The sequence below is a fragment of the Leuciscus leuciscus genome (assembly GCF_965113295.1).
Source record: "Leuciscus leuciscus genome assembly, chromosome: 25".
Taxonomy (NCBI): Eukaryota; Metazoa; Chordata; class Actinopteri; order Cypriniformes; family Leuciscidae; genus Leuciscus; species Leuciscus leuciscus.
This window is the reverse complement of record NC_138724.1, coordinates 19,727,398-19,753,683: the sequence shown is the minus strand read 5'-3', so window position 1 is coordinate 19,753,683 and position 26,286 is coordinate 19,727,398. Positions and strand designations below refer to the sequence as shown.

The following is a 26,286-nucleotide window of genomic DNA, read 5'->3' as shown; positions in this document are numbered from 1 at the left end:
AGAATCAAAACACAATCTGAAACGTAAGATTCCAAATTATTTTACTTAGAGGGAAATGTACAGCATACAAAATGAAAAACCTACAAACTATACAGAGTTAGCTAATTCAGTTACACCATGTTGCCTGAGGACTTCTCTCCTGTTTTGCCAACTACAATGTTTCCCAGAATGCAGTATCAGGACTGTTTGTGGAATCCGTCCATTAAGACGCAGGTTTGGTGAGCTGTTGCAAGCGCTGTAGGATGCTCTTCTGACCGTAACGCACATGCAGAGCTCTCTTCTCTCTGCTGCCGAGTTCAGCCAGAGCTCCCTGATCCTCCAGCCGCCTCCTGTCCATCTCTGCATCCTCAGAATAAGAGTCCAGCGTCAAAGCAGATGCTGTGTGTAGGATACACTTCCACTCCGCTGACAACCCTTTCAGTCTGCTGAAACTCAGAGCCTGCTCCATCTCATCATCGTCCTCTTCGTCTTCCTCCCAGCCTTCGTTTTCACAGAACTCCTCGAAATCTTGCACTGACATGCAAAGGACCTACTCAAGAAAAAAACATTATATATATACACTACCAGTCAAAAGTCTGGAATCATTCAGATGATGTATTATATAACTTAAGCATTTTTATGGAAACCATTTGTTTTTCAGGATTCTTTGATGAATGGAAAGTTAAAAAGTAATAGAAATCTTTTTGTAACATTACATTTCAAGGTTTCTGCAGGTTTTATGAAGATAAACTTAAGACCTTTTTAAGACCTGGGGCCTGTTTCAGAAAGGAGGTTCAACCAACTCTGAGTTAAAACTTGAACTCTGAGTTGACTTACCCTGAGATGGGAAACTCTGAGTTTTCGGTTACAGAACAGCTGAAATTAGTTAGTTCAATCAACTCTGAGTTGACCTACTCTGAGTTAAGCGCGTGCACCACAACTATAAAAAGCCATTATCAATGGAGCACAGATATTATGAGTCACCATGGCAACAGCGCCAGACAAAAAGAGGTCTTCATATTTCTCACCAGTACGAACATTATTACTGTAATTTTACTGTATTAGAACATTAATACTGTAATTTAATTAAAGGGATTACTCCTAATTCTTCTGTAATTTAAAGTTAAATCTGATGTAATTGTATTAGACTATAGGACAATTCTGTATAGGCTATTTTACATACATTTTTAAAAGTTATATTTTTAATGTAACCTTCTCCCTCTACACACTTTGGTCAATTCAAGAATAATTCATGCAATTGTATATTGTTTATTTGAAAGCATTAAAAGTGCAGTTTCTTGTCTCTCCTTGTATTGTTCAAGTGTTTAAGGTTGACATGGGATTTAGTAATTAGTAATAAGTAGACCAATAATTTATAAAGATAGTCATTATTACATTAATCTAATTACACTGTTGAAGATGTCATTTGTAGTTAGTAATACAAGTAACTTGCCCAACTGTTATAATATCAGAGGTGAAACTGGAAGAAGAGTATGTTATTCAACCTTTTTTTAAATTTTCATGTAGGGGCAATCCTGCAGGCATTAAAAGAACATGGCAGCAGCTGAAAATTAAATATAAAAACATAATTCAGTCAAGTAAGGCTTGAGCATATCATAGGTGAAGGCTACCTGACTTTACAAACATTTGAGATATTAAATAACTAAAGCATCCAGTGTCTAGCAGTGCAGCAGCATTTTTGGCTGAGGGAATTCCTGGACGGACTTCAGAGCCAGTCCCAAAGATCAAAGGGCCTTCATAAAATGTAAAAGGTTTACATGTGTGTTATTTTTTATATAGGCTATTTTTGATATTTCCATTTATTTTACTTCGGGTTAGGATTTTTGTTGGTCCCAATAGATTCTGATGGTAAAATCTGTCTTTTGGAGCCTCCTGTCCCAACAGAACCCCAGGCAGTTGTAAGTCGCCTACTCAATACACCAGAAATTATGACAAATAGTGTTATAAAGTGTACTCAACCAACAGCAGGAGGACGGTCCATCAACTTCTGTTGCACAGATGAACAGTTCAGTGATTTCCAGTAAATGCCACAGTTTAATTCTGTAGAATTTGTTTAGAACTACATTATGTAACTCTAATCTACTACTGTATATTCAGTTGCCAGTTAAGGAGTTATATAGACTTCATCTTATTAATAAAAAAATATTTAAAAAATATATATATATAAAAAACAGCAGTAAATATAGCAATATTTTATTTATTAATACAATATTAATTTTATTAATAAAAATGTACTGAAAGAATGAATGAGGTGTTTAAACACCACTTCCTCTTTAAAAAGGGGAGGAGACCGAAATAAACTCTGGGTTTATCGAAGAAAACCTGCTCCCGACCAGGTTAGGTTCACAGAGTAAGTTACCATGGTAACTGGCTCTGAGTATAAGTTACCTCTCTTTCAGAAACGGGCTTGACTTACTCTGCTTTCTCAGGTTTAACATACCTCCCATTCTGAAACAGAAAACTCAGAGTTTCCCTCATTTCAGGGTTAACATACTCAGAGTTTTCACTTAACCTCCTTTCTGAAACAGGCCCCAGGTAAAGAAAATTTAAGAAATAAACTGAAGGGAACACAACTGACAACGAATATGTTGACAACGTAAATGTCAAAGGAGAAACACAATTCACAAGTTGTATGTTATTCTTAAATCAAGAAGGATGTACTAGAGTTAAAAAAATGACAAAATATGAAGTCTGTGCAATTGATCAAAATAAAGTGAGTTTATGATCAAAACAAGAACAAATATCTGCCAATGGGCAAAAAAAAAAAAAAAAAAAAATCAAAGGGACATTTTCATGACACATTGACATATTTGTTCTTGTTTTAAGCATAAACTCAGCTTAATTTTGATTAATTTTTCAAGACTTCATTTAGCATTTGTATCTCAAGTAAATGTATCTTGATTTAAAGATGTTTCCGATATTTGTATTGGTAACAGGACAAAAATACTAAGGAAGATATTCGTTATTTGCCATGCATGCAACATTTAATTCCACGACTTCATAAATGTAAGACTTTCTGCTCTGATTTAAAACCCACAGAAACCCTACTGTCGCTTTTTATCAATTGAATGTGTCCTTTCTTAATAAAAGTATTAATTTCTTTAAAAAAACACATCATTCAAGCAAAATCTATTGTTGACTTTTTGTCACGTGGATCAAACGGTTACCTTCAGAGTAGTGTAGAGCTCATTGTAAGTGAGGGAGCCTAACTGTCCGAAGATAAAGACTCCTTTCTCCCCGACGATCTCCATCTCGCACAACATGTTCCATTTGTCCACTAAGAGCCGTTGATCTGCTTCATTTTGTGCCACTGTAAATGCAGTAAAATGTCACGTAATGTATTTCTATAAGCTAAACAAGTTCCTCTTTTTTATAAACATTATAAAGTCACACCTTGCAATGCTGCTTTGTACACACTGGACATCTGTATATCTGCGGTGTCGTTGCTATTCATAGGAAACGGCTCTGCAAAGCCGTACATGTGGAGGAGCTGCCAGTTCGCCATCTGTCCGTAGGTGTTAAAGACCTCCTCGCCCTTTCCAATGTGCCGTACGGACACCATCTTTAGGCACTCCTGTTGGAACATGTGAGCTGTGAGATTTAAAAGCATAAACAATCAAAAAAAGCAATACGTCTGCACCACATACAGGGGTATATTCCAGATTGGCGTTGTGCTTGGAAACGTGATTCAGCATGTCAGCCATGGGCACCATCATTGGAGGGTTAGGCTGTTTTTCTTCTTCTTCATCATCATCTTCTACAGGCTCTTGAAAACTGAGACATGGAAATATTGAGAAACATACGGAAGCCCATTTCTGTCACATCAGAAAAAGAAAAAAAACATGCTTTGGCAAATCATAATTATGATATACCATGTCAAAATTATGAGATTAAAAAATTGAAATTATAACATACTGAAATAAAAAAATAATAAGATTATACAGTCAAAATTATAGTATATGGCATAATGAGATTAAAAAGTCACAATAATGAGATTAAGTCAAATTTATAAGACAAAGTAAAAATGTTGAGATTTAAAAAAATTAGGACTTTGTCACAATTATGACTTTTTGGCATATGTAAGAACTGGCTTAAGTCAGAATTTCAACTTAGTGTGTCATAAATTTGACTTTTTATGTCATAATGCTTTACAAAAGCATGTTTTTTTTTTCTTATGTGGTGTAAACATGCTTCCTAGAAACGTAAGGAAATGTTAAAAGATTAAATTAGGGATCATGCAAAATTATTAACATTCTGGCCGATATGGTAAGCGTATATTTTAACGTTATGACCGATAACTGATAAATGGAAGATATTCTAATTCTACTATATTGCCGAAATAATTAAAACATAAAAGGTTAAATTAATTGTAAAGAGCTACAATTCATTTGACCCTTTACAGCATTATAATGTACAGTATAAAAAATTATAATTTTGAGATTTGCTTAAGATTACATTTATCAGTGTTATTTATTAGTGTTATTTATTAGTCACTTTAGTGAGTGTTAGATAATAGCAAAGCTCATTTAAATGTATAGCACGCACAATTTAAATATCGCCAACAACCGATTTTAATTGCAAATTTAATCAAATCTAAAAGCTCATTGATATCTCACCTATAGGCCATTACAAATGCTACCAGGCTCTTGTAGAGCTCCAGGTTGTGCTTCTCGGGGTCCCACAGGTCAGGGTGGGACTTCATGAAAGGAAGGACTATGTTATTGTACTCATCCTGGAGTTTTTTCAGATCAGTGTTGACAGCCTCAGGAATTCCCGTGCCTTTCAGGGCTTTATCACGCTCCTCCTCGGACCTTCAAAACAGAGACATCATGACCATGAAGAACTGAAGGATCCTTGAAGGATATCTTGAAGGTCTGCAGACATTCACTGCAAAACTTACCAGAACATGGGCTGATCCAGTGTCTTAAAGTCTGGCCAGAGAGACAAATATGGTTTCCAATGGGATTGGGAACATGTGTACTCATATAGGAGACTCAGAAGAAGTGGAACCCAGCCTGATGCGCTCTCTAAAGTTTTCTTCCCTAGAAAATAACCATCAAGATTTGGTGGTTACAAGCCAGCTACAGGAGGTGGAATTGTATTAAACCTGAATGTTCTCATACCTTCTTCAAGCACTCTTTTGACTTTAGTGGTGCCCTGATGTAGGAGTGTCTCTCTGGGAATGGAGAACAAGATGTGTCCCTCTTCAATGTCCTCTTTGGCAAGCATGCCATATTCAGCTACTGTACCCTCTTTACTTAAGTACACCTAAATAAATTAATATCAACTGTGGTGAGTAAATATAAAAGTCCCTTTAAGGCAAGACTCGGGCCACTTGGCGGCCATCTTTGAAACGCCTCTCAGGCAGATATTTCATAATATTTCATATTATCTCTTTGAATGAGAAAACATCAAATTCTCCAAAGGTGTTCACCAAGCTAAGTAGTAATATGAGTACACAGTCTTTGTATATCTGAAAACATTGGTAAATATCTCAAAGGGTTTTATCATCATGACAACAATTTCTATAACCATGTATTTGTACTAAAGGATGTCACAGAGCTCACTGAAATTAAATTAAAAATATTAGATGGGGATGGAAAACTTTATGAGTTGAAGTACTAAAATTACTCAAAGAAAATAAATAGATCAAAAAACAGGACAAATTAATAATGCACAACAAAAGTACTAACACCAGTTAAAATGAAAATGAAAACTGAAAATATAAGAAAATAAAAGCTAATTTAAAATATGTATAAATACTAGGGTATGAATAGTAGGCTACTAAAATAGCCGTGATTATTTTATATTACTATTATTACTAAGCTTTTGTTATCAATTTTATTTACAATATACATTGATATTAAATGAACAGGTTACCTTATCGCTGAGCGTCAGCTTCACACTATCACACCACAGAAGGAAGTTTTTCAGGGGGTCCAGCACACAGATCTCATCATCGATCTGAAACCACACATGATGCTATGCTGAAGGCTCATCGTTATTATACACAACAACTGTAAAACATCTGTGTTTCAAGCTAAAGGAAATATTTTGATTCTAAATTATGAATTAACCTGCGAATAATAATAACTTGAGGAAACGTTGTTTTTACCTTTGCCCTTTTTGTGTCTGTCGCCATATTTCATTAAAATGCAAGCTCGTCGGTGAGATATTAAAATATATGTTTTATGGTGACCACCACCATCCATGTGAGGAGCTTCGGTCACTTCTTCTTCTTCTTCCTGTACGTCTGCAGAAAGTAACATAATAATGTACAATGGCGCCACCTACGATACTGTTAAGTGAACGACAGAATAAAATAATATAGAAATAATCAACATAATGTTATTACATATACGTAGGCTATATAATCAATCCAACAAACATAGGGTTGAAGTCTGGTTCTCATGCATCCTCTGGCCAGATAAACATTAAGGCTAGATCCTCACTCACTGAGACAAGTGTGAGGATATGGAAAGAATTCACTAAGCAAACATACATAAATTTACTATGACAATAAAAGGAAGCATATCAACAGAGACAATGTTATCTTTATCTGGCATGAAGGCTTCAGATTTCTCAGGTCGGCCATGCTCATTCATTTAAGTCATGAGGAAATTTCCACTTGTCCTTCTCAAACCGCACAGACTCAGCTAACAGGAACATTCTCAGAACTTTGGCTATTGTTCTGGCAAGGTTCTCTCATAAATATTAACAAACGTTCTTCCAGTAACATTAACAAAATATTCTTTCAGAGTTATCCAGTATTCAATAATGTTCTCAAAACATTAGCACAAAAACATTATTTATACATTGTTCGTGTTTTTTTTTTTTGTTTTTTTTTGTGATATTTTAGTTGGATGTTCATCTGTTTGTTTGTTTGTTTTTTTATACATATATTATAGGCTACTTGTTACTTTTGAATGTTCTCTGAACATTCTGAAACTTTAAAAACATTTTAAAAACTGGATGTTTTAAACATTTAGAAAACAGACAAAATTACTTTTTAAAAAATTAATGTGTACGTTAGCAAAACATTCTTACATTCTTTTTCTTTTCTTTTTTTGCTAGCTGAGGAGGAGAGGTTGGGAATGATGTAATTTGCCATAGTATCCAATTAGGATTTCACAAGCACTACAGTGCCCTCCACAATTATTGAACCCCCTGGTAAATATGATCAAAATTGGCTGTAAAAAATAAATCTGCATCGATTATCCTTGTGATCTTTCATTCAAAAAATGTGCAAAATTCTAACCTTTCATTGAAGTAAAAGAATTGAAAGTGGGGGGAAATCACATTATGAAATAAATGTTTTTCTCCAAAACATGTTGGCCACAATTATTGAAACCCCTAGAATTTTTTACGAGTAAAATATCTCTGAAGTATATTCCCATTAATATTTACCTTTTTTAGTACACCAGGGTGACTAGGAACATGAAACTGTCCAGCTATGACTTCGTGTTTCACAGGAGTTTAAATATGAGGAAACACAAAGGCCAAATCCCCTTAATCATCCATCACAATGAGTAAAACCACAGAATACAGTTCTGATGCGTAGCAAAAGATTGTTGAGCATCACAAACTAGAAAGTGGCTGTAAGACAATAGCTAAAGAATTGAAAATCCCCATTTTGACCATCAGGGCAATAATTAAGAAGTTATAACCAACTAAAGATGTTATGAATCTGCCAGGAAAAGGACGTGTGTCTATACTGTCTTAATGCACGGCGAGTATGAAAGTTTGAGTGGCCAAAGACTCTCCAAGGATCACAGATGGAGAATTGCAGAGATTAGTTGAGTCTTAGGGTCAGAAAGCCTAAAAAAAAAATTATCAAACAACCCCTACATCCCCACATGTTGTTTGGGAGGGTTTAAAAAAAAAACCTCCTTGCTCATCCAAAAACAAATTCCAGCAAATTTAATTGTCAGACACGACTGGATCTTCAAACAACACAGGGTTCTGTGGTCAGATGAGACTAAAACAGAGCTTTTTGGCAGCAAACACACTAGATGGGTTTGGTGAACACAAGGATAAAAAGTACCCCATGTGTACAATTTAATATACCATTGGATCTTTAATGTTGTGGGCATATTTTTCTGCTGGAGGTCCTGGACTTCTTGTTCAGATACATGGCATTGTGGATTCTATCAAATATCAACAGATAAAAAATCAAAACCTGACGCCTTCTGCTAGAAATCTTATAATGGGCCGTGGTTGGATCTTCCATCAGGACAACGATCCAAAACAAACATCAAAATCAAAACAAAAAATTTGTTGTGGAGCACAAAATGAAGCTTCTGCCATGACCGTCTCAGTCCCCTGACCTGATGAGTGGGCTGAACTGAAGAGAAGAAGCACCAACATGGATCTGGGAATCTGAAGGATCTGGAGAGATTCTGTGTGGAGGAATGGTCTCTGATCTCTTGTCAGTTATTCTCCAAACTCATCAGGCATTATAGGAGAAGACTCAGAGCTGTTATCTTGGCAAAAGGAGATTGCAAAAAGTATTTAATAAAAGGGTTTCAATAATTGTGGCCAACGTGTTTTGGAGAAAAACATTTATTTCATAATGTGATTTTCCCCCCACTTTCAATTCTTTTACTTCAATGAAAGGTTAGAATTTTGCACATTTTTTGAATGAAAGATCACAAGGATAATCGATGCAGATTTATTTTTTACAGCCCATTTTGATCATATTTACCAGGGGGTTCAATAATTGTGGAGGGCACTGTATATACATAGTTTTGATGACTCTTGACTGGTAGTTTATTGTGTGTATCCATGCTGGACAGAGGATAAGTGGATAGGGAAAACGATGGATGGATGGGTTGGTCGATGGATGGGTGGGTTGGTGGATGGATGGAGGGATGGGTGGATGGATAGATGGATGGATGGCTGAGTGGGTGGATGGATAGATGGATGGATGGATGGATGGATGGGTGGATGGATGGATGGATCGGTGGGTGGGTTGGTTGGTGGATAGGTGGGTGGATGAGTGGATGGATGGATGGATGGATGGATGGATGGATGGATGGGTGGAGGGATGGAGGGATGGATGGAGGGATGGAGGGATGGATGGATGGATCGGTGGATGGGTGGGTGGGTGGATAGGATGGATGGCTGAGTGGATGGATGGATCGGTGGATGGGTGGGTGGGTGGTTGGGTTGGTGGATAGGATGGATGGCTCAGTGGATGGATGGATGGATGGATGGATGGATGGATGGATCGGTGGGTGGGTTGGGGGATAGGTGGGTGGATGGATGGATGGATGGATGGATGGATGGATGGATGGATGGATGGATGGATGGATGGATCGGTGGGTGGGTTGGTGGATAGGTGGGTGGATGGATGGATGGATGGATGGATGGATGGATGGATGGATGGGTGGATGGATGGATGGATGGATGGATGGATGGATGGATGGATGGATGGATGGGTGGGTGGGTGGATGGATGGATGGGTGGGTGGATGGATGGATGGGTGGGTGGATGGATGGATGGGTGGGTGGATGGATGGATGGGTGGGTGGTTTGGTGGATAGGATGGATGTGTTTTCCCTTGCATTATTTCAGAATTTAGCTATTGAGATATAAACCTATATTTCAAAATGAAAGCAGTGGAAAGGGAAGATTTAAGCAAATAGTTTATTTCACAAAACTTTTTTTTTTTTTTTGCTAGGGATGTCTCAAAAACAGACACAAAGGCCACATATAACAACCTGAATAAACATTTATTGTGGCATATATAATTAGACATATGTCAATTATTGCAACACTCGCTTAGACTGACTTGATAACATCATTTCAAGTGCTTTATGGAAAGGGGCAGAACATGTTGAGCTTTTTATTGAGTTTCCAAAAAAGTTTAAATTTCACTTTGGGATTATGGATAGTGTAGATGAACAGGAATCACAAATTTATCACAAGTTTTTGTAGATAATGCTATAATTAATATTAGATGTTCAAAGGTAATCTGTTTATCAAATTATATCCTATGCAGGGGGAAAAAATATTTGGCATTATGATTTATTGTTGGACTGTCTCTCTGCACTTGATGTACATTCTGTAGGGTTTGGGGGTGAGGGTGACTCCGTACACTGGGGTGTAATCTGGTTCCCCGGCATCATCGGGCCACACAAACTGGAAACGGCGCAACAGAGTGACTATGACCAGGAAAAGCTCCATACGTGCAAGACCCTCACCGAGACACACACGGGGACCTGTAAAAAACATAAGATGATGATCACAGAACAAGTCTGGAAAAGATAAAACACAAAAAATGCTAAACATTTCTGAATGGTTACCTGTAGAGAAGGGTATGAAGGCCTCAGGCTTCTCAAACTGGCCCTGCTCATTCAGGAAGTTGGCTGGGTTGAATTCATGAGGAAACTTCCACTGGCCTTCTTCTTTTAGTACAGAAGTGAGGTTGGGAATGATTAAAGTTCCCTGACCGAGGAGAAACAGTTTAAATTTGATTTGAAATAGGAAAAACTCAGATTTCTAGGCAAGTTTCCTCACCTTCGGGATGTTGTAGCCCATGAGCTCAGTGTCTTTGGTGGTGCAGTGAAACACACTTAGCGGTACAGTGTTAGCGACGCGTTGAACTTCATGAATCACAGCCTGTGTGTACGGCATATCATGTCTGTCTTCGTACGATGCGTGATCTTTACCCCCCAGAACATCATCAATCTCTTGCTGACATTTTGCTGGTGAGAAAACAAGGCCATGTATGTCTGTTTAAGTTCTCTAAAAAGGAGTTAGCTAATATGTTAACATACACCTGAGTTGACAATATCCAGTTAAAAAAATGTCAAATTAGCAATTGAATTCAAAACATCATATATTTAGCTTCTTTAGTTCAATTCAGACTTAAAAACTGTAATGCCTGTTCTAGCGTCGCTAGTCAAGAAAGCGATTTTTCCATTCCTACAGCTATCATATTGAACAACATTATGGCAGCTGCTCTACTGTCTCTGGTTTAACCGAAACCTGCTTTAAATTAAGCAAAAATAAATGTGTGCTTTTTTTAAACACCGACCTTGAACCTCTGGGTGGGTCATGAGGTACAGAAAAGCAGTTAGGAGGGTGTTGGAAGTGGTATCAGTCCCTGCAAAGTGCAAATCCAAAATGTTCATGATGAGCTGGTTCTCAGAAAAGGTGGAACCATCATTTTTTCTCTGGGGAATGTAAGAGAATCATTAATTTGAGTCTCAAGCTATGGTGCATTTGTTCAAGAATAACGTGGTGACAGTATTTCCAGATTTAAATTAGATTAGATTTTGAACCTCTGGTTTTCAATTTGGTCTTAGAAGTTTGGACCCTTATGTAGGCCTAGGTCAGAAGAAACTCTCACCTTATCAATCTCATCCAGATAGCAGTCAATGAAATCTCTCGGCTCTCCTGGAACTCTTGTGCTCTTGTGTTCAGCGATCAGACGTATATTTATATCTTTTATCTTCTTCACATTATCAAAGGCTTTTTTAAAAGGCAGGGGCAAGATTCTCAATAAAGGAAGTGTGTCATATATCTGTTAGGAAAGGACATACAATCTTATACAATTACTCTAAAATGCAAGCCCAAATTTGAATGTCAGTCACATTAAGTGAAATGAAAATATTATAAATATTATTTATTCTAAAAAAACATAACATAAAAAACTCTAAATGTTGACAAAAATACATATTTATCAGTTATACAGGCTTATCAGACAGAAAAATACCAATTATACATTCATGACTCATCCTGCACTACACAGATTTTTGTCCAATCAGATGCTCTCTAGAATGAGAATGTCCCTCCCCCTGTTAGCCAACTGTACTCTGTACCAACTTCCTCTGATTAGCAACATCATAGTTTAATCATTGGCTAGAGAAAACTGCAGTTGTCAAGCAATTTAATGGGCGTTTTGATCTAAAATCTTACCATGTTCCATGGTCCATTGAGGATCTTTGAAATCTCTGTAAAGAGCTGAACGAAGTACTGAAGGAATTCATCGTTGTAATCAAAACGGGATCCGGACAGAACCAAGCCGATAACATTTGATGCAAATTTGTGGAACATATTTTGAGGATTCACAGTTCCTCCTGTACAAATGTAAATCAATTAAAAAGATTGACATTTTCCTTGTCAGCTGATGTATAAAATAAATAAATAAATCACATTGTCTCCATCTTGTCGATCTAAACTTTTAAAAAAACACATATAAATAAATACCAGCATTTTTGTCTAAGTAAGCAACAATGTGTGAAATCTCTCCCAGAATTCTCTCCTCCATGGACTGCTTCCCCAGGCCAAAGTTCTTCAGTGTCATCAAAGCAAAGCGTCGATGATCCTTCCAAAGGGGGCCATAGTTAGCCAATACAACACCTTTAGTAAAATGATGTTAGTTAAAAGTTGCAGGGTTTCTAGCACTAAACATATTCCAATAGCTTTTATTTATCTCATATTATAACATGTAGACCTGGTTTCACAGACAGGGCTTAGATTAAGCCGGGATTAGGCCTTAGTTTTCAATTAGAATATTTAAGTAGCTTTTATAAACATGCCTTAGAAAGAAAAACACATTACTGGTGTGCATCTTGAGACAAAACAATGGCACTGACATATTTTAAGATAGTGCAAGTTGCTTTCAGTTAAACAGTTCAAACATGCATTTTAGTCCTGGTCTAGTCCTGAAACTTGTCTGTGAAACCAGGGGATTGTGTTCCTGATCCTGATAAACTGTACTTTTTACTTAGTCCTGTTGTGTTACGTTGTGCGCGTGCGTGAGTGCGTAATAGCTTGTGGACCAACCACTCAAATCACTCGTGCATATGGCATAATGGCAAGCCGTTTTAACTTTTATTCATTTCCAGGGATACTAATTCTTGATATCAACAATTCAATTTTTACTAGTTAAAATGATAGTTATTGATATCAGGAATTAGATTTCTACTATAACAATGGCAATTTTTGATATCAGAAATTACATTTCCACTAGTAACAATGCTACTTCTTGATATCCACAATTCAATTTTCACTAGTTAAAATGCTAATTCTTGATATCAACAGTTTAATTTCAACTAGTAAAAACTATAATTCTTGATATTTGTAATTATATTTTCACTAGTGAAATGTCACCATAGGCTGCCATTCAAAATTCATTGTTGATATCAAGAATTGATTTCTTACTTGTTGAAATTACAATTTTACATATCAGAAATGCAATTCTTATAGTAAAAACCTTTATTTTTGATATCAAGAATTAAACTGTCACTAGTTGAAATGTCTATTCTTGATATCAACAATTGAATTGCTTCTAGTAACAATGTTCATTTTTTATATCAATAATTAAATTTTCACTAGTGACAATGTTCATTTCTGATATCATGAATGTGATTGTTACTAGTAAGAAAGCCATTTTAGATATCTGAAATAATATTGATATCAGAAATACATTTTCAGATATCAAAAATTATACATTTTACTAGTAGCAATTCAATTGTTGATATCAAGAATAGACATTTCAACTAGTGACAATTGAATTATTGATATCAGTAATTCACATTTTTACTAGTAACAATGTAATTATTGATATAAAAAATTATATTTCTACTAGTAAGAAATCAATTATTGATATCAACAATTGATTTTGAATGGCAGCCATGGTGACATTTCACTAGTGAAAATATAATTACAGATATCAACAATTCATATCCTGGAAATGAATAAAAGTTAAAACGGCTTGCCATATGTTGTGTCTGACTAATATGTAAGTCACTCTTTACTGAACTGTTGTATAACAGAAATTTCACACTCGCTAGACTGTTATTTACTTAGCGGAGACAGCTTGTAGTAGGAGTTACCTTTATTCTCCGAGATATGACTGATCATGAAGTCTTGAGGCCGTCCTGAGAAGTCTTGAGCCTTTGTCACCAGAGCTTCCTTGATAACCTCAAAACTATTCAGAAAAACTGCTGGTTTTGATCCAGTATACAGACTGAAAATATTCCCATATCGTTCTGCAAACTAAAAAAAAAAAAAAAAAAAAAAAAAAGGAAAATTATTTTACAAACAAGATAAAAAAGAAATGTTTAAACTTAAGATGACATAAAATAAAGCCATACTCTTTCAAAATCCTTCAAAGGATTGGCCATGTTCACATGAAGCAGATTCCCAAATACTGGCAAAGGACGAGGTCCTGGAGGAAAATTCTTCGGCCTTTGGATCCGGACTAGGAGGAAGATGAAGAAAATACATATCCACAGGAGAATCAAAGAGCCCAGCATGACTGATGTCCAGCTGTTGTCTCTGTGTTTCACTCAAGCAAAACAAGCTTGTGAACTCAAACCTCTCAATCTCTTGGTACTTCTCCTATCTGAACAGATATTGGCAGTGTTCCAGAAAGATAAAATGAACACAGACAAACAAGCACTGCTCAAATATCTGCATTTCTATATTCACCTGAATTCAACTGGTTTGAACTCTGTAATTATATACAAATCCCTTCACAGGGGTAATCAAAAAAAAATAATCAAAAAAAATGTTTATTGAGAACAAATTATCATATTTGAATGATTTCTGAAGAATCACGTGACACTGAAGACTGAAGTTCCAGTTTTTCATTTTTAGATTTCAAAAATATAACCCTACAAATGATTAAGTGAACAAAATAAAACCACTCTGGCGTACATTCAGACAAGAGCCAACTATTTTGTTAAAGCTTTTTATTTAAGGGCTGTCTTGATGCATTGCGATTCTTTTTATTACCTTTTTTTTATAATATACAGTATATGACCAGTCATAATACATACTGTTATTAAAATAATAACATCAAATCATCTTTTGCAACAGAAAAAATTATAATTTGACTGTCTGTCTGCACTTGATGTGCATTCTGTAGGGTTTGGGGGTGAGAGTGACTCCGTACACTGGGGTGTAATCTGGTTCCCCGGCATCATCGGGCCACACAAACTGGAAACGGCGCAACAGAGTGACCATGACCAGGAAGAGCTCCATACGTGCAAGACCCTCACCGAGACACACACGGGGACCTGTACACCATATATGTGCGTATACGATTTACAAAATGCACTCCAACAACTCAAACTATACCTGTATCCGATTCTAAATTATTTACCTAAAGAAAAAGGTAAAAAGGCCTCAGGCTTCTCAAACTGGCCCTGCTCATTCAAGAAGTTGGCTGGGTTGAATTCATGAGGAAACTTCCACTGGCCTTCTTCTTTTAGTACAAAAGTGAGGTTAGGAATAACAAAAGTTCCCTAGAGAAGAAAAGGAAACAAAGTTATGATTTCAAAGGGTTAAAACTCTCTTTATATATGGTTTCCTCACCTTCGGGATGTTGTAGCCCATCAGCTCAGTGTCTTTGGTGGTGCAATGAAACACACTTAGCGGTACAGTGTTAGCGACGCGCTGAACTTCATGAATCACAGCCTGTGTGTACGGCATATCATGTCTGTCTTCGTACGATGCGTGATCTTTACCCCCCAGAACATCATCAATCTCTTGCTGACATTTTTCTGGTGATATAAAAGCAATTTTAAGCTAAAGCAATGATCGAATTAATTAAAATGCATTAATTAACCAAAACACAAACCTTGAACCTCTGGGTGGGTCATGAGGTAGAGAAATGCAGTGAGGAGCGTGTTTGACGTGGTATCAGTCCCTGCAAAGTGCAAATCCAGAATGAACAGGATAAGTTGAGCTTCAGTAAACGAGGAACCATCGTTTCCTCTCTGGTGAAATCAAAATAACCACTGATTAGAGATTAATACAAACAACTTTCTCATTCAGGTAAAATAGGGATGCACTAACATTAAAAGTCACTGGTTTCACAAATTCGCGTTTTTGTAGTTTACAACTGACACTTTGAAACATTTTCCGGCCCACAAAACGCTGTTGTCATGTAAAAGAATGGCCAAAACGCATTTTTTCCCCGTTTTTAGTTGAAAACGGTGTTGTGTAAAAGTAAAAAAGCCCCTAACTTTAAGGCTGTCTACATTAACCCAGATACATTTGAAAACTGCATTTTTGTTTCAAAACGCTCTCCATCTACACTGGCGTTTTCAAACGTTTTCCAAAATGTTCTCATCCACACTGAAATGTTGGAAGACACTTAAATCATCTTACTGTGCATGCGTTAAACATAATAAAAGCTCACTGAGATGATAACAAGAGACCAGACATTATAAAGTTATCATGTTATTCTTCTGCCACAATCACCATTAGCAAAATATCTCACACTAACTTGTGCGTTCAGGTCACACTCATTCACCGCTCCAAGTATGTTCTACAACGCAATTGCCCTCATATTTTGCCGCAGGACAGCAATTGAGAGTAAATTAATCTTGGCAGGAATGTAATATGAAGATTTTACAAAGTGACATGTATCTTTAGCAACATTGTGCTAATTGCAGGCAAAATAATACCAATATAAACATATATATTGGTCCAATATGCGTCACATGACTGAACATGCATCCTCGTGTCCAAATACCTCTGTTTTCAGAGTCCACACTATAATGCAAAAACTGCTTTTCAAATGTATCCACTTAGGAGAGCGTCTTCAAAAATGTTTTTAAATGTATCCGGATTAGTGTAGATGTAGCCTAAGTGATCATTAGATAATGGCAAAGGTTAATGTAAATGTAATAATAGAGTAAATTAAAGGTATAGCGGAGGATTTTCTTTTTCCGGGTGGGTAGCCTATACTATTGGTCCACCTAAGTGTCAATCATCCTGGTGATATGTTTACGTAAGGCCGTCGTACGTGCTCGTGCACACGATTCACACGATGGCGTGCGCTCAAAACACAGGTTGGGCTTCCCACTGATGCCTCAGTCGCGAAGTTTCTACTTGACAGGTAAAGTTTGGCATGCTATTTGGAGAAATCCATTTAAAATCACCGCTAGTAAAAGTTAATGTAAGCTATGATTAGCGATGCTAGCCGTCTCTCGTGCACACGTTTAATAGGCGTTCCCTCTCGGGAGCAGGTAGAGTGTTGCGCATGTGCATTTTTTCAAAAAGTTGAGAGGGCGGTTCTTTTCTAAAATTCGGGAAAATCCTCCACTATACCTTTAAGTACAATTAAATATACAATATCAATCAATACTGATAAAAAAAAAAAAAAACTCTAATATCGGCGATAACCAATATGCTACCGATATATTGCGCATTCATAAAAAATACCATTAAGGATGTGCAAGCACCTTATCAAGCTCATCCATATAGCAATCAATTAAGTCTCTTGGCTCTCCTGGGACTCTTGTCTTTTTGTGTTCATTGACCAGTTGTGCAGACAATTCTCTGGCCTTGCTGGCATTTGCGAAGGCCTTCTTGAAGGGTAGAGGCAGAAATCTCAGCATAGGAAATGTATCGTATATCTGCAATAAAATAGAGAAAATTCTTCATAAAGATTCCAAAGGACAACTACAGAAAATATTTGTATTTCAATTTCTTTGTTGGTCAGTAGATAATCCTGAAACTCTTATTTAAACTATAAAAATAATAATAATAACAACAATAAAATGAAAGTGGTTTCAGACTTTTGGCCATCTCTGTGTGTGTATTTTATTAGCTGTGAATATAAACACTTAAAAGATGAAGTGATAAAATGCCTCACCATGGCCCATGGTCCATTGGCAATCTTTGCATTCTCTGTATAGAGGTGAATGAAAAGCTTGAGGAATTCGTCGTCATAATCATAACGGGATCCAAACAGAACAATGCAAATGATATTTGATGCAGCATTGTGGAACATAGTCTGAGGGTCAAAGGAGTTTCCTGCAAGTACATTGATCTGAGAGTCAAGTCAAGCTCTTGTGTGAGTTTGTTTTGAGATACCGAAAATAAGATGAATGAGTACATTATTACCAACTATTTTTTCCAGTTTAGCAGTAACATGTGAAACCTCTCCCAGAATTCTCTCCTCCATGGACTGCTTCCCCAGGCCAAAGTTTCTCAGGGTCATCAAAGCAAAGCGTCTGTGTTCTTTCCAACTGGGGCCATAGTCAGACAAAATTACACCTGTGATAACATGTAACGGTTATTTACGGGCCTCAATGGTACTAAGTGTAATCTCAGATAAGGCTGAAAATTGCTCTGTGGACTCTGTATAAAGAGGAGATTGAGTGAACAACCTCAAAAACATATTGATTAACCGTAGTCTGTACAGAGGTATAAGAGTGAAGGTTGATTTGGAAGTAGATTTACCGCTTCCTTTTGTAACATGGTTGACCAAGAGGTCCTGAGGGCGTCCTGCAAAGTCCACAGCCTTCGTAACAAGAGCTTCCTTCAAAACCTCGAGACCGTTAAGAACTATCCAAGGTTTTGATCCAAGGTACAGACTGTAAACTTTTCCATAGCGATCTGCCAGCTAAAAGGTTTAGCGTTAAGACATCACACATTATGCAATACATTACCAGATGTTTTAAACAGATAACTCTTGAAAGCTGTATGGTTCTTCTTAAAGTATTTATTTATATTTAAAACTAATGAGTGAGGAAGTGTTGAAATTATGTAATACTGTACCCTATCGAAATCCTTCAAAGGATTATTGATGTTTAGCTCTAGCAAATTCCCAAATAATGGCAGAGGACGAGGTCCTGGAGGAAAGTTCTTTGGCCTCGGGATCTGGATGAAGAGGAACAGGATGAAGATGCATAGCCACACCAGTATCAGAAAGCCCAGCATGCTGACTGATGTCAAGCTGTGAACTGCTCACGTTTCACATTTAAACTCACTGATAATAACGCACCAAGCCCTCCCACTTCAAATACTGAACATTCCCATTGAGCATGTTGACTGAAGGCTAAAACTTAATATACCAACAATAACCAATCCAAGACAGAGCTTGATTATTTTCCCGCACAATGTAACAGTAAAATAGTTTATGTTCCAGTCATAAAATTGAAATGTCTATCTATCTATCTATCTATCTATCTATCTATCTATCTATCTATCTATCTATCTATCTATCTATCTATCTATCTATCTATCTATCTATCTATCTACCTGAGTCATTCCACGAAACCGGTATGATTTGAGTCCCTCTGACCTTTTTAAGTGTATTTTACCTACTGGGTCACCAAAATCTATTCTTAAAAGCTTTTTGTATCAATTGAAATGTCTCCTTTAATAAAGTAAAAAAATAATGACATACATATTATCTTTATATTAGAAATGATCTTGTTTTTTTCAGTTGACACCACCTATTTTGTCATGTCCCTCATGGCCTTCTATGAAAGTGTACTTGGAATATGAATAATATAATTAGAAAAAAGTACATACATTTTGCCATTCCCATGAATGTATCAGTGCTTTTTTGCTGGTAATATTTTTTTTTAAATATAGAAGTAAATTCATGATTATTCATTAAAATCACATTATTTAGTTCCGTCCCTCAGGAATCCCTCAAACCCGTTACACAAATCATTCTCCCCCATAAAACTAATGAACAGATCCTTATGTGACATCAATAACAGGAATTAACATCTTAGAAGTCTTCTGAACAACACTGTGTGTAGACACAGGCAAGTTACCACCTTCTTTTATAACTATAACTTATTTAGAATTGTGATATTGTGGTTGTCAAGCTCAATGACTCAACCCTGTTACATCAAATAAAGATAGAATTCTATTACTTGTGAAAATGATCTTTGTTATTTCAACAATATACATGATTTCTTAATACCATGCATGCCATGTGCTCTCCTGTTGAGCAGTGGCCATTTTCAAGCAAAAAATCTCAACCCCGTTACTTTTTTTGCCACGAAGCGCGCGCACATGCAAAACAACACACAAAAACACGTTCGCACACACACACAAACACATCAAAAAAGCACACAAGTAATATGTTTTATTTTGATTACCTATTTTAGTCCGTTTATAATGTTCTAATGTATACTAAGTTATTGTTGCTTTTCCTGCAGTCGGGTTAATAAAACTGAGTTGCAATTGCAATTTATATCTGTTGTTTTTCTTGGTTACATAATGAAATACAGTGCTTATAGAAAATCTTACAGTGAATTTGAGTAAAAAACAACTATGTATATGTTAAGCTGTATTTGTCCCTTCAACCTCATTACCATCTTCAACCCTGTTACCTTAGTCTCAACCCCGTCACACCTACATTTTTATTAAAAATTTTTTTTAAGTTTATGAATAAGCAATTTAATGTTTGTTGAACTTAGTCAGAAATGTTCAGATCAATCATAAGAATACTGATTTTAATTGAAATTCTGAAGTTAAGCCACATCTTTGATAAAAAATGACGAGGTTGCTGTCACAAAAACTGCCCATTTCAGGCTTTAGTATAGCATATTAAGTGTAAAATGATATGTACATTTTACATTTACAATTACTGAATTAGTGTGAGGGACATATGATTAATAGGAAAATGTTGATTTCATTATAAATATATTTTATAATTAATTCAGAGAGCTCCCATAGTGTCCATAACGGGGATGAAGACTAATAGTGCCCGTATCTTAAAATAATGACCAATAATAATAGGGATTTGATGCCTGAGGTGGGAAAATATGTTTTTCTGGAAGTTAAATATGTAATTAATGTTGTGGGGTGTTCAGAAAAGTAATACATATAAAGTAAAAAAATCCAAAAATGTGTAAGTCCAAATGTACCGGTTTCGTGGAATGACTTATCTATCTATCTATCTATCTATCTATCTATCTATCTATCTATCTATCTATCTATCTCTGACCGAAGAGCACCAGAGTTAATGAAAGCATAAATCCTTAGTTTAAACGTGCTCATGTGAATAGCCCTTATATAGAGTAGCCTGGCTCTGTTGTGTTTGTTTTATATTTGTTCTGAGAATAGCCTAGACATGACTTTCTTTTCCTCACTGGAATCCCTCCACAACTTGTAATATTTTAGAACAACATTCGGAGGCAATAAATAGCCTACTACATTACGGCAATTCTCCAATTCTAAGATGGAATTCTATGTGTCGCGTGTAAAGCCTGTCAATCAACATTAGAGCGCCACCCTCAGGCTGAATAACGCAAAAAAGTGGCAAATAGCACATAGTGCCAGAAATGTTCTGCGTGTGTTCAGCCATTATAAAGCTTACAAAATATCTATCTATCTATCTATCTATCTATCTATCTATCTATCTATCTATCTATCTATCTATCTATCTATCTATCTATCTATCTATCTATCTATCTATCTATCTGCTGCAAGTCAGAAAGCCTTAAAAAGTCAACAAATGCCTAATGATAAAACATTCAATGGTTTTTCGATCACATAAAAAAACTTGCATTTTTCAGTTCAGCACAGAAAAACCGGTATCTTTGGCCCCCACATGGCCGCTTCAGATCTATCGCCCCCTACAGGCCGCTCCACAGAGCCTTCCCATTTTTAGCAGGTCATCCCATGATGCACCGCGCCATCAACGGCTTCAGTCATTCAAGCAGCTCAGCTCTGGTGCTTTTGAGAGCGCCTGTTCTTGTTAGGCCATCTGGGTTCGGGTAACCTGTGTCCTGAATCGGACCGGACCCTGAACGGGGGCTTAACTCTCTCATTTCGAGGTGAACTTCCCCGTCCATGCTATAGGAATCACCGGCCGGTGACGGGAAGCGAGCGTTTGGGCGGCAGAAGCGGTGCTGTCAGCGATATAACAACAGAAAGCGGTCACTATACCAACATAAACCGACCGCAAGCAGAACTGTGGGGATTTATTAATACTTTAAAAGCAACTTGATGGATTTAGAGACCGGAAGAAACGAACTGGGAGCGATGGGAGATCCGCTGCAGCCGCAGACCCCCAGTCGCCACGAGAAAAGTCTCGGGCTGCTCACGACTAAATTTGTGACTCTGCTGCAGGAAGCGAAGGACGGAGTGCTGGATTTGAAAGCTGTAAGCACGAGACGAGTTCATTATCATCATCACTATCACCGTCATCAGCTAGATGTTTTCAGTATCGCACGCGCGATGCGCGAGACGGACAGCGCCTGCTGAAAATGCGTCGTTTTTATTGTTTGCATGCAAACAGATGCACTCCAGGTCGTATACTGAACAGAAAAGTTGATTAAAAAGTTTCTTTGGTAAGGGAGGAGGGGGTCGCGTGCATGTACAACCCCTCTCTCAACTAGCCGACAGCTCGGCTTAAATAAAGTAGTTCCTCCACTAAACCAGGCGAGCCAGCTAACAGGTTGCAAATGTAATGTCATTGTCACTACTTGTCTGCAAACCAAACCCGCTCCTGTGGTGTTTGTTGTTGTATCCCGGAGGTTTCTTGCGGTTAAGCTGATCCCAGCCGGACTGAAAACTCAAACAAAAGCCTTCAAAACAAGCACGTGCTCTGGAGTTTGGGATAGTTTAGGCCTGTGCGACCAGGCGATGCGTTTCTTTGCTTCCATTGGGGTTTAAACGCGATATTACGCGTATAAAAGCGTATTAAAATACTAGTTTGTTCATTTTAATGATCTTTGTGAATTCAAAGTATTGAAGTCGTTTAGAAATGAACAGGTCCTCCTGGAACTTGATTGCTTCAAGTTGCTTGCTTGTCAACTTTTCTGGGCTGTTTTTGAAAGTCGATACGTCTTAAAGGGACAGTTCAAAGAAAAATTTAAGTTCTGTCATTATTTCACCCTCATTTTGATACAAACCCATATGACTTGCTTTCTTAAGTGGGAACACAAAAGGAGGTGTTAGGCTGTATGACAGGCTCAGTCACCATTTACTTTCATTGCATGGAATAAAGATTCAATGCAAGTGAATGGTGACCGATGCTGTCAAGTCTCTCACATTCTACCTAATACATTTCCCACAGAAGAAATAAAGTCATAAAAAGTGAGTAAATGAGTTTATTTTTCAGTGAACTGCTCTTTTAAAGACTTTGTATGCGAAACATTTGCAATGTGCAAAACACTTGTGAGTTTTGTGATGAGAAGAATCAATAATCTGGTTTGGTTTCTTTTGTGTGAATGTGATTTAGGCTGCAGATACTTTGGCTGTAAGGCAGAAAAGGCGCATCTATGACATCACCAATGTTTTGGAAGGCATTGGACTCATTGAGAAGAAATCCAAAAACAGCATCCAGTGGAAGTAAGGCAATTCTGTGGATGCTTTCTGGTGTCTTTTCTTATGTTGACATCTTATTTCGATGGTCTCTGTCGGTGCATTATTAGTGTTTTGCATCAACACATTTTTATTTTAGTGGGCCACTAAGGACGTCAGGCATCTTTTCCTTGTGAATCTAATTAGAAGGATGTAATCTTAATGTTAAGTATGCAAATTTTTGCTATTAAGCAAGAGTACATATAAGAAGATAAGAAGTCCAATGCTTTTAATTCGAGTAAGGTAAAAGTAAAGAAAGTCATACTTTTATTAAGCAAGGATGTATTAAATGGTCAAAAGTGACAGTAAAGACAGTGTTACAAAATAAATAAATCCATGATATAATACAAAATAATAATATTTAATATTAATAATAAAATCCATACATAATCCCAAAAAAAAAAAAAAAATTTGCAACTTTCTGTTCAAGTATTTTAAAAGAACTAAAATATTAAGCAGCCTAACTGTTTTCAAATGTTTCTTGAGCATCAAATACACATATTAGAATGATTTCTGAAGGATCATGTGACTGAAGAAGACTGAAGTAATTATGATCAAAGAAATTCATTACTTTTTTTTTTAAATGAGAGAGGAAAAAGTCATTTTGAATTTTTATATTTCACAATATTACAGTTTATTTTTGATCAAATAAATGCAGTCATGCTAAGCATAAGAGACTTCTTCCAAAAACATGAAATAATTCTTACAGACCCCAACATTTTGAACAGTATATATTGTTATTATTATAATAATTATTTTAATGCATAGCAAGTGCCAATGAGCAAATTATAAAAAGTTTATTATAAGAAATAATCAAACCTAAACATAAAAAAATACAGCTAATTGCTCTTCTGAGACAACTGTTTAAATGAGTAGGCTGTGGCTATTTATGTTTTAGAGAGCTGTCTGTTCAAGTGTCAACTAATTCACTTGATCTAAATGTCTGTTTCTATTTTCGTTCATTTGAAGGGGTGTTGGTCCAGGTTGCAACACGCGTGAAATTGCAGACAAGCTGATAGATCTCAAGTTGGAATTGGAGGATCTTGACAGGAGGGAACATGAACTGGACCAGCAGAGAGTTTGGGTTCAGCAGAGCATCAAGAATGTGACAGACGACTCAATAAATAGCCCATATCCTTCTAGCTACAGCTTTGTCCACTGTTTTTGCTTTACATGCCCTTATGATACTTAAAATTGATTCTCAAAGTGAAGTTTTTATTTGAAAGGTTGTGTTTGCCGTAGTCTCGTATAGCCAGACCTTCAGACTGATTGCAGAAGGTCTGGACTCCATTGCAGCTTTCATTGGACAAGGAACGCCCAGAGGCCATGTAACTGACATGCAAAGCAACCAATCATGATTCGTTTTGTTCAGCGTCATGTTTAAAGGCGTGAAAATGTAATGTCGATGTCCCTTCAATAGACCAGACTGGCTTGTAAAACTCTTGGGACATATTTTAAAGAGTATATGCCGCGAACTTCACATACTTTTGAAAATCCAGTGTTTAGTTGATTCTGATAGTCGCTCAGCGTCACAGTTGTAAACACGGCAGCTTTCTTCCACGAGGGTGTTTGGCATCACGGCGGGTTTGTTTCCAGGTGGACCTCGACACACACGTCTCCTAGAAATCCTGTAAAATTCAATCAGATGATGACTTTGAAACTCCCAAAGTGTTTCCAATTTTCTGAAAACCGCATACTAGTATACTACTCTTACTATTTTAGAAGTAAGAGTAGGATGTGGTTCTGAATTCAGCACGTTTGCTGTTTGTCCTTAACTTGACTCACTCTGGCATATGTAACGCATCAAGACCTCTGCAATTGCTTCAAAGGTTGGTTTTTCCCATCAGACACCCAACAAAGCAGCAGTGTCACTGGCACAACAAATATTAGTCCTAAAGCTACATATTTATGTTTCCTTATTGCAGTTTAACTCTATATATGTTTGTCTGCCACTAGGTGACACTCTTCTAGCAATCAGAGCTCCCTCAGGAACACAGTTGGAGGTCCCTGTGCCTGAATCTGTAAGTGCTTGTATTTCCATTAAAATCCACTGGAGATCTGATTGAGTAATTCCTTTAGTTAATTATATATATATACACACACACATCACCATGGTAACCAAAAATCCATATAGCAGTACCATAATACTTTTTAGCACTGTTTTATTAGTGTTATGACTCTTTCATATAATTTATGCTTCTTAAGAAAAAATACACTCACTTTTTTTGTAGCATGTCAATGGACAAAAGAAGTACCAGATTCACCTGAAGAGCTCTGCAGGTCCCATCGAGGTCCTCCTGGTGAATAAGGATCCCTGTAGTTCTTCTCCTGTGGTGCTGCCCGTGCCCCCGCCAGACGACATGCTTCAGAGCCTGTCCACCCCTGCTTCAGCTACCTCTGCCGCTGTCGCGCCCACCAAACCAGCAGCCAACAGTACGCCATCGCCCGCCTCCACCTGCCAGAGTCCTACCACTTCCTCCACCACCGTCCCTCCCAGCACAACCACTGTCTCTGCTGCGAGGGCAGCCACAGGTTGGATGAAATTTATGAAAATTTGTTAATGAAATAATGTCTGAAAACGCTTGTTTTTTCCTTTATTATAATGGTATATAATACCGATATGGTGGCAGATATATTGTGCATCCCTAATATATAATTTTTCATGCTTTTGTATGTGTACTATTACTAAATATAATATATTTTTTCCCCAATGGGGTTGTAGACATTTCAAGCACCACCTCCTCTGATACAACAGCCAATCCGGCGTCTTCAGCGGACACCCAGCAGCTGCAGTCATCTGCTTCATTGGACATCTCTTCACTTCCTGATTCATCAACACTTTTTGAACCAATCAAAACAGACCCTTCCGATCGTAAGTGCCCATGCATTTGAAAATGCGATCACGGTTTTAATTTGAGAAGTTTCTTGTTTTACCAGTTTTCATAATGTAGAGTGTTCATTTATATAAGTAGTCTACAATAAATTAGGAAACTAGATGAGGTAAAATAAACCATATGTATGAGTTTGTATTCTCTTGATTTGTGCTTATGTAAGTCCTATAATTCTGATGAAATGTAAAAAAAAAAATTCGGTCTTCGTTCAATTAGGGCATTTAAGTAGCTTTTATAAAGGTGCCTTAGAAAAAAACATTACTGATATTCATCTTGAGACAAAACAATGGAGCTGACATATTTTAACATAT

The 26,286-nt window shown here is 36.9% G+C and overlaps 4 protein-coding genes across 4 annotated transcripts in view; 1 reads left to right on the top strand and 3 right to left on the bottom strand.

Moving 5' to 3' along the window:
- Positions 1-24: 24 nt before the first annotated feature.
- On the bottom strand, positions 25-6,253 carry setd6 (SET domain containing 6, protein lysine methyltransferase). The gene is made up of 9 exons (XM_082159375.1): positions 6,116-6,253; positions 5,881-5,964; positions 5,124-5,268; positions 4,901-5,042; positions 4,617-4,811; positions 3,648-3,774; positions 3,394-3,574; positions 3,168-3,310; positions 25-529 (listed from the first exon to the last, which is right to left on the bottom strand). The coding sequence occupies exons 1-9, from the start codon at positions 6,140-6,142 to the stop codon at positions 203-205; spliced, it is 1,371 nt and encodes a 456-aa protein (XP_082015501.1). The 5' UTR covers positions 6,143-6,253; the 3' UTR covers positions 25-202.
- Positions 6,254-9,628: 3,375 nt separating this feature from the next.
- On the bottom strand, positions 9,629-14,331 carry LOC309490289 (cytochrome P450 2F2-like). Its single transcript, XM_082159374.1, has 9 exons — positions 14,108-14,331; positions 13,847-14,009; positions 12,216-12,368; positions 11,925-12,085; positions 11,356-11,529; positions 11,041-11,179; positions 10,521-10,708; positions 10,307-10,448; positions 9,629-10,222 (listed from the first exon to the last, which is right to left on the bottom strand). The coding sequence occupies exons 1-9, from the start codon at positions 14,267-14,269 to the stop codon at positions 10,029-10,031; spliced, it is 1,476 nt and encodes a 491-aa protein (XP_082015500.1). The 5' UTR covers positions 14,270-14,331; the 3' UTR covers positions 9,629-10,028.
- Positions 14,332-14,692: 361 nt separating this feature from the next.
- On the bottom strand, positions 14,693-18,753 carry cyp2x9 (cytochrome P450, family 2, subfamily X, polypeptide 9). The gene is made up of 9 exons (XM_082159373.1): positions 18,531-18,753; positions 18,213-18,375; positions 17,874-18,026; positions 17,623-17,783; positions 17,210-17,383; positions 15,598-15,736; positions 15,333-15,520; positions 15,121-15,262; positions 14,693-15,034 (listed from the first exon to the last, which is right to left on the bottom strand). The coding sequence occupies exons 1-9, from the start codon at positions 18,690-18,692 to the stop codon at positions 14,841-14,843; spliced, it is 1,476 nt and encodes a 491-aa protein (XP_082015499.1). The 5' UTR covers positions 18,693-18,753; the 3' UTR covers positions 14,693-14,840.
- Positions 18,754-21,370: 2,617 nt separating this feature from the next.
- e2f4 (E2F transcription factor 4) overlaps positions 21,371-26,286 on the top strand; it is a 7,458-nt gene continuing 2,542 nt past the window's right edge. Inside the window, exons 1-7 of the mRNA XM_082159376.1 lie at positions 21,371-21,881; positions 22,963-23,072; positions 24,054-24,215; positions 24,870-24,913; positions 25,041-25,105; positions 25,316-25,616; positions 25,807-25,956. Coding sequence (XP_082015502.1) covers positions 21,726-21,881; positions 22,963-23,072; positions 24,054-24,215; positions 24,870-24,913; positions 25,041-25,105; positions 25,316-25,616; positions 25,807-25,956 — 988 coding nt within the window. The 5' untranslated portion in view covers positions 21,371-21,725. The remainder of the gene's footprint in view (positions 21,882-22,962; positions 23,073-24,053; positions 24,216-24,869; positions 24,914-25,040; positions 25,106-25,315; positions 25,617-25,806; positions 25,957-26,286) is intronic.